Source organism: Molothrus ater, chromosome 11, assembly GCF_012460135.2.
Source record: "Molothrus ater isolate BHLD 08-10-18 breed brown headed cowbird chromosome 11, BPBGC_Mater_1.1, whole genome shotgun sequence".
Classification (NCBI taxonomy): domain Eukaryota; kingdom Metazoa; phylum Chordata; class Aves; order Passeriformes; family Icteridae; genus Molothrus; species Molothrus ater.
In genome coordinates this window covers 9,240,815-9,248,506 of record NC_050488.2, presented here as the reverse complement: position 1 = coordinate 9,248,506, position 7,692 = coordinate 9,240,815, and the positions used below count along the sequence as shown (strand labels likewise).

General features: G+C 50.1%; 1 protein-coding gene across 1 annotated transcript; it reads left to right on the top strand.

The window, feature by feature from the left end:
- The first annotated feature begins 924 nt into the window (after window positions 1–924).
- Window positions 925–6,312, top strand: DNASE1L3 (deoxyribonuclease 1 like 3). Its single transcript, XM_036391120.2, has 8 exons — window positions 925–1,064; window positions 2,534–2,622; window positions 3,246–3,338; window positions 3,600–3,712; window positions 4,229–4,341; window positions 4,660–4,817; window positions 5,651–5,747; window positions 5,974–6,312. The coding sequence occupies exons 1-8, from the start codon at window positions 927–929 to the stop codon at window positions 6,100–6,102; spliced, it is 930 nt and encodes a 309-aa protein (XP_036247013.1). The 5' UTR covers window positions 925–926; the 3' UTR covers window positions 6,103–6,312.
- Window positions 6,313–7,692: the final 1,380 nt, after the last annotated feature.

Here is a 7,692-nt window from a genome sequence, read left to right as displayed (position 1 = left end):
TCAGCCCGTTCAGTTGGTTCAGCCATGTCCTGGTTCCTCTGGACCTAGAGCTGCTTGGGCAGGCTGGTTGTTCCTAGAGAAAGGAAGGAGGATATGAAAGCACCCTGTAAGCACAGGGAGAAAAATTCAAGACACTTAAAGATGTCATTTAGCTTGAACTCTTGTTATGTCTCCTGCCTTTAGAACTTGATTGAAGACCAACAAATGTGTCTCTGGCTGAGGGCTGGCACGTAGTGGAGGATTAAGAGGGGTGGGGGGTGATTTCCCTGCAAAAGCCACCTCAGGGGACCAGGCCATCCCACCGGCAGCATCCTCACTCAGGTGTTGTTTTAGCCAAACTCCTGTGTCCCCTTCCACCACATAGCACATGCACAAACCAAGGCTCCTGTGCTGGGACACTTGGCCAGCAGTTTGAGGAGCATCATGTATCTTACCATGGCTGCCTGGCAGTCCCTTCCAATGGGCTTCTGGTGCCCTCCAGAAATCCCAGTCTTCTCCTCTGCTGCTTGCCAGACCCTTTCACCATCCACCCCATCCATCTCCTGGTCTTCATTGCTGGCCTGGAGTGGCCCAGGGAGCCTGGTCCCAGTCCAGCACAGCCCAGAGTGGTCCCAGTCATGGCCAGCATCCCACAGCTGGTGTCTCCCTGTGGGGAGGGACAGTGGCTTCTGCTGGAGCTGTTGCTCTGCCAGGATTCAGAGGCTGGCTCAGAAGAGCCCGTTTTCCCCTCAGGGAGAACTTCAAAGTCTCCAAAGTCTGCTTTGTGGTGGGAGATGGAAGTGAGGGCAAGGAGGAAATGGTGATTCCTGTTCCTGACTGACACAGCTGGCTGCTGGGTTTGACCCCAGCCAGCCACAAGGGACAGATGCATGAACACACACACATGTTCATAGGCACGCTCGCAGCAGCTCACTTTGCCCAGGTCCATGAAGATGCTGCTCTTCTTCTTACTTTCACTCTTCCATTTCAACCCATCTCTGAGCCTAAAAATCTGCTCCTTCAATGTGATGTCTTTTGGAGAAACTAAAATAGCCAAACCTGAAGTCATCGATGCTGTGGTAAAGGTAGGTTTGTTTGCCTGGATGAGACAGACACCGAGCTTTCTAGTGTTTCTAGCTTTTCTTAGATGCACAATCTTGCACTTTGCTTATCTTTCACAGTTAAATATCAAGCAAAAAAAAGCTAATTATTTAAAGAATATTGTATTCTTAAAGTAAAAATCAGCTGAACAGAATGTATGTTGTTGAACAGAATGTATGTTGTTATTTTAGCCTTCATGGGAATATAACAGAAAAAATATTTGCTGTTTCCTTTGGAAATTCAATTACAAAAGGAGGAAAACCTCAATGCACAGTAAAAGTAATTTTCACTTTAAATCCATAAAGCTTTGTTTTGTGATACATTATTTACCTTCTTTATGTGCTAATTGTTCTCAAATAGTCTTGTCCAATTAAACCTATTCTCAGGACAGCAAATAGTATCTGTCAAATTAGAGTCTGGTAGAAATTTGAAAAACTAATTTCTGTAAGCAAACCCTCACCACCAGGCTGCCTCTGCAAAAGCTGAAGATAACCCTGGTTTTAAAAAGAGCCACCGTTAAGACTTGTGGCTTTGCAAATGCCCTCCAAGATGCCACAGTGAGGGAGGACGAGGGGCCTGGCACTAGTGAGGGGCTGTGTGTGCAGAATGGCACCAAGGGGGAATGGCACCACATTGCTGGGTTGTATTCCTTTCATTGCAAACTGGCAGAGAAGAGTGGTTTGCTTGGCTTTGCATTCCCAGTCTGTTCTACTGTGTTCTCATCACTGTGGGCAATATATACTAAATATATATTTATATATATAAATATATATATACTGAATTTTGGTGTCACTTAGATAGCTGTGGGTAAGTTTTAGGGGCCAAAGAGGAGCTTTTTTTTTCTGAGAAAAATCCCCCACAAGGTCTGAAGTACAATGAAACCGGGGGCAGAGGGAAGCCCTGAGAATGTTGGGCTCTGGGTGAGCTGGACTTTCCCACGGGGGATCCCAACAGCAGCTGTGGGAGCTGAGCCTTCAGTGCAGCCCCCTGGTGTTGGGACCCCGTTTCAGACCGGGTGTTCCTTTGGCTCCAGGGGCTGTTCAGAGGAATCTGCAGCAGCCTGAGACAGGTGGATGCTCACCATGGGGAAGGAGGGGGCCGGGCAGAGGCAGCACCCCAGCCCTGGTGCTGATGCTGGAATCAGGCTCAGGGAGTGGCTTTTGCTGCCCCTTCCCCTCCACGCTTCCCCTTCAGGGTCAGGTGCCGAAGTTTTCCACTAAATCCGAAACTCTTGTGCTGCCGGGTTCCCTCTCCCAGTTCCTGCTGGCTCTGCAGCAGCTCTGAAAGCAGAAAAGCTCCGTTCCAGCCCCTGCTCCCCACCACCCCAGGCTGCACGGCACTTCTTTCTCAAAGGACTTCCCCCATGGAACCACTGTAACCACTTCTTCCCTACCCTTCCTAATCCTCCAAAACCAGGCGTGTGCAAACTTCCTCCTGCTCCTTCCCCCTGCAGATCGTGTCCCGCTGTGACATCATGCTGCTGATGGAAATAAAGGACAGCAAGAACCGTGTTTGTCCCCTCCTGGTGGAGAAGCTCACCAGGTAGGGTGGCCATGGGCAAATGGACAAATGTTGGGAAAGCTGCTTGGCAAGAGCCTGTGCTCTGCTCGGTGCCCCTTTGCTGGGGCAAAATCTGAGGATGTGGGCTCTGTCCCAGTGTCAGGGAGAAACCAGACTCTGGCAGTCTCGCTGAGGGACAGGAGCAAAGGCAGGTCCAGTCCACTGTAGAACACGTTTTTAAATCAGTATAACCAAGTTAAATTCAATTCGCTACAGAGAAGCTCCCAAAGGAGAAAGAAAATGAGGGGAGAGGCCCGCACCGGGCTGGCATCAGGCTGCAGCAGGACAGCCACCTTCCTGCAGGATTCGGAACTGCTTCCGATTAGGGATTGCTTGACTGGACATCCAGAGGAAATAGCAGCGTTCAGCTGGATGGATGTGATCGCCAGCTGAAGGAGAGACAGAGGCTCAATGAGCAGGGAGAGGGTGCAGTGAAGAGCAAGTGACAGAGCAGGGGTCCAGTTCCTGAGAAGGGTTTACTGTCTGTACCCACCTGCCTGAGGTCAGGCAGGCAATGCCCAAACCCCGGGGCAGAGGCAAAATTATTTCACTCTCAGCCCCTTGTAAGTGCAGAAATAAACTCAGGAACATCCCTTTCCCTCCAGTCATCTGAAGGGGCCGAAGGAGGAGTACAGATGTGTGGCCAGTGAGAGGCTGGGAAGGAGCAGCTACAAGGAGCAGTATGCCTTCATCTACAGGTGAGTGAGCCCCCTCTGCCGACAAGCCAGCCCCTGGAGATGGGCTGGACACGGTGGTGGCTTTGCTGTGAGAGAGCCAGAGAGGTGCAGGCTGTGCAGGTGGGCTGGGCTGTGCTGGATGTGGGCATCACCCCAGCACAGACACCTGTGTGTCTGTATCCACCCCAAACCATGGCCTGGGTCCAGGTCAGAGCACAGAGTCAGTGTTGGACACATCTCAGAGAGCCACGGGTGTGACATCCCCTGTTCATTCTGCTGCAGGCAAGACCAGGTATCAGTGAGACAAACCTACCAGTACCCTGACACCCAGCCTGGGGATGAGGATGTCTTCTCCAGGGAGCCCTTCATCATCTGGTGGCAGTCTCCCAAAACTGGTGAGGTGTTCCAGAAAGAAGTCACTGTTCCACTGTGAGCCAGCACAGCAGCCCTGGCTGGACCACGCCAGAGGCTCCAGAGCTGCATCCAGACCCCACTCTGCTTTTCCTTCCAAGAGCAGCATTTTCCCTTCAGGGCTGCTGCCTCTGGGAAATGCCACAGCCCTGCACAAGCCCTGCTGGGAAAGCCTCTGCTGCTGCCATGGTGGATGCATTCCCTGCTGCTGGCACAGCCTGGGAGCAGCTCCTGTGTGTGTGCTGGGTCAGGATTTGCCGGCACTGGCACAGCTCCTCAGGCCCAGCTGAGTGCCTGGAGGGGGTCACTGTGCAGCCACAGAGATCACCCTGGCCTACAGTCAGAAAGGGCAGTAAACAGGGAGTTTCTCCCTCAGAAAAATCAAGAAACAAGCTGTTTCTCCCTCAGAAAAATCCTCTTGCTGACAAGTCAGTCTCTGTTTCTTTGTGACTCATTCTCTAACCATTACATTTTTCTTCTTCCTCTGCCTTGTTTTGAAGCTGTCAGTGAGTTTGCCATTATCCCTCTGCACACCACACCAGACACAGCAGTGAGGGAGATTGATGAGCTCTATGATGTGTATTTAGATGTCAAACAGCGCTGGAAGACTGAGGTTGGTTGCCACATCTGTGTCACTAATTGGGCTTTGCTACTGAGTCACTGGCCACGTTATTCACTATGCAGAGCTGAAAACCTCAAACCCATTGACAATGCACCCCAGGTTTTAAATATCTCTTTGGTGTACTTTCATTGAGCTCTCCACATTTTATACAGTAAACTTGATCATCTAATAAAACTATTATCAGCATGCCCTGATGTGCCCAGCAGAAAGGAGAAACCCCACTGCATCCATGGATCATGAAAATCCTCATTGGTCTTCTTTTGAAAAGCAGTCCTCATGATTACATTTGGAAACCCTCCTGCCTTCCAGAACTTCATCTTCATGGGGGACTTCAATGCTGGGTGCAGCTATGTTCCCCAAAAGCAGTGGAAGAACATCCGTCTGAGGACCTACTCTGAGTTCCTGTGGCTGATTGGTGACAAAAATGACACAACTGTGAGGAACAGCACCAGATGCCCATATGACAGGTAAAGGGCTCACTGCCAAACCACCCACTGGCTACGACTCTCTGAGAGAAAAATTGTATCAAGAGGTGTCAGTGACCAACAGAGGAAACAAATGTTCATGAGGCCATCAGAGATAAAGCAGTGTCCAGGGGAAATGTGATCCAAATGCTTCCAATCAGGAGCACAAAGCCCTGTGCAGACCAGACTGGGCAGGATTTACACAGAACCAGCCACTGCTGTGGCTCAGGGGGGGACAGAAGCAGCACTTCTCATCTGCAGGGAGCCCTGCAGACCCCTGGCAGGAGGTGCTGCTGCCTTCTCCATGCCAGCTTTGCACCATGGCCTTTGCTCCTGTGTTTGTAATTTGGATTGACAAATGCACCACAAGGTTCTGCTTGGGCAGGGGACACCTCACCTTGCCCTGGACATGTGGCAGTCCTGCTGCCACTGCAGTTCCCTCAGCAGGGACAAGAACACATCTGCTATTAGAGCCCAGAGCCCTCTTGAAGGATGAGTTTCTGGTCTGAGCAGGTCTTTACTGATACCTCAGGTGTTGTCCTGTGATTTTTGTATCCAAAGCAGGGCTTTGAAATTTGCAGCATGGTTGGGTGGGTTTAGGCAGAAGTCATTTAATGCTGGCTTCCAAGGCCAGTGCACACCAAGATATTTAAGTGCCTCGCTGCCAGGGGGACACCCACAGGAGCTGCCATCTCTGGGTGGGCAGTCCATGGGCAAGGACAAATCACACATGGCTGTGACTTCATCAGAGCCACCTCTCTGGCCACCAGCTCAGTGCAGCGTGGCTGCCACGGGTCAGGCACCCCATCACATCACCCCTCCCTTGTCCCTTGCAGGATTGTGGTCAGTGGACAGAAGCTCATCCAGGCTGTGGTGCCACACTCTGTCAACATCTTTGATTTCCAGGAGGAGTTTCAGATGACTGAGGAGCAGGTAGGCATAGCACAGCCCCTGCAGGAGCAGGGGAGGGCTAACACAGGAGCACAGAGCCAGCAGTGCCCAGGCAGTGCTGAACACAGACCTGGCTATGAAACCAGGGCCCTGTGACCATCCCTCCAACTGGTGCAATGCCCATGGTGCCACCTCCCCACAGCCAAGCACTGCACATCCAGCCAGGGCTGGCACAGAGATCCCAACCCCCTGTGCTGTTGTCTTGCAGGCACTGGGAGTGAGTGACCATTTCCCAGTAGAATTTGAGTTAAAGGCAAAAGGAGGCTTCTTCAACTGGCTGAGATCCAAGTTTTCAAGGAAGAGGAGACCAAAGAAGAGCCGCTCATCGAGATCATGAGCATGCTGAGTCCTCCTACCTGCATAGAGATACACAGATACCAACAGATCTTGCAGAAGTCTGTATAGAAATGTTCACAGCAAGTGCAATATTTAGCAGGTAAAAAACCTCAAATATTTTGTAAAAGTTCAAATATTTTGAGTGTGATGGCAAATTAGCCTTCATGCTGTTTTTTCTTCATTGTATATAGAAATAAATCATCTAGGAGCAGCACGCTGTACTTACTGTACTGGTCACAAATGTAAGGAGCTACTGCAGGGCTAAAACATTTCTGTGTGCTTCACCTGCCACACCTGAAGGGCAGGGAGCTCCACATGTTCCCATGGGCTCTGGAGCTCTGCCATTCCTCAGCAGGGGCAGAAGGATTTAAAAGGACCTTTTGGCATCATGTGTGTGTGTGTTTATGCTTCAGAGCTGCAGCCAGTGGACATGAGGTTGTACCTGGTGGTTTGCAATGTAGAATATTGCTGAATTTAGAGTATTTCTCAATGAGGGGTTTAAATTGGTCACAGCATCCAGGGATTTGGGTAAGACAGAAGGGACAGAGGGACAGGCAGTGAGAGCCCCTTTTCTGCACTGCCCCAAGCTCAGGGCAGCAGGAAGCTGATGGTTCTCACCCCTGGCCACCTGCAGGGCAGGTGAGATACCCCAGGGATCCCAGGTGACACTGCTGCCAACAGTGTCATAAAATTCACATCAAAATCTGATTTCAGCATCCTGACATGTAAGTGAACTGCATCCCCCCCTCAAAAAAAAATCTCCATGGCAGCCCAAAGTCCTCTGATGAACCAGACTTCAATGATGATTATTTAATGTAATGGTGCAGCAATCTGTGTTCCTAGCTCAGCCCACAGGCAGTATTTAGTGCAAACCAAACCCTGTCACACAGATGGCATCTGGGGAGTGGGAATAATCCAACTGTTAGTAGAGACAAATATTCATTTCCCTTCATCAATGCACCCCAGGTCGCCTGCTGAAGGGGCAGGGGGGCAGGTGAATGAGAGGCTTTGCGGGGAGGAAAACAGTTTGGCCTTTGTGAAACCTACTGTTCAGGGAGAAGAATTTGAGGAAAGAAACTAAATTAAGAGAAAATTATCTCAGGAGGTTGTGTGCAAAGCAGACGACAAATCCTCCAACTTTTAGTAGCAATTAAACTTGAAATGATACAGCATTTCATATGTTGCCTCACACTGCATTCAACACAAAGGAAAAAGCCTGATTTAGGACAAATATTTACATTGGGATTTTTATAGAGATGCCACTGTCTGGCTGACATCAGTGATGGTTCATCTGAAGGCTGAAATGAGTCAGAGTCTCTGGCCTCACATCTTGCTTCTATGTAAGCACTTTCTGTCTCCTGGCTTCAGAAAGTAGTGCACAGAGAAAGAAATCACCCTCCAGAACAGCAATAATGGACACATTCAGTCATGAAAAATACATAATTACAACTAAGTTTTACAGGAAATATTTGCCCTTACTTGCAATATTTTGGTATCGCCCTTTATCCAGCACTTGAGGATAAGAGATGTGGCCAGAGAGAGCCTGGGGAGTGAAGGCAGTGGCTGCTGGTCCAGGGCAGTGTGCTGGGTG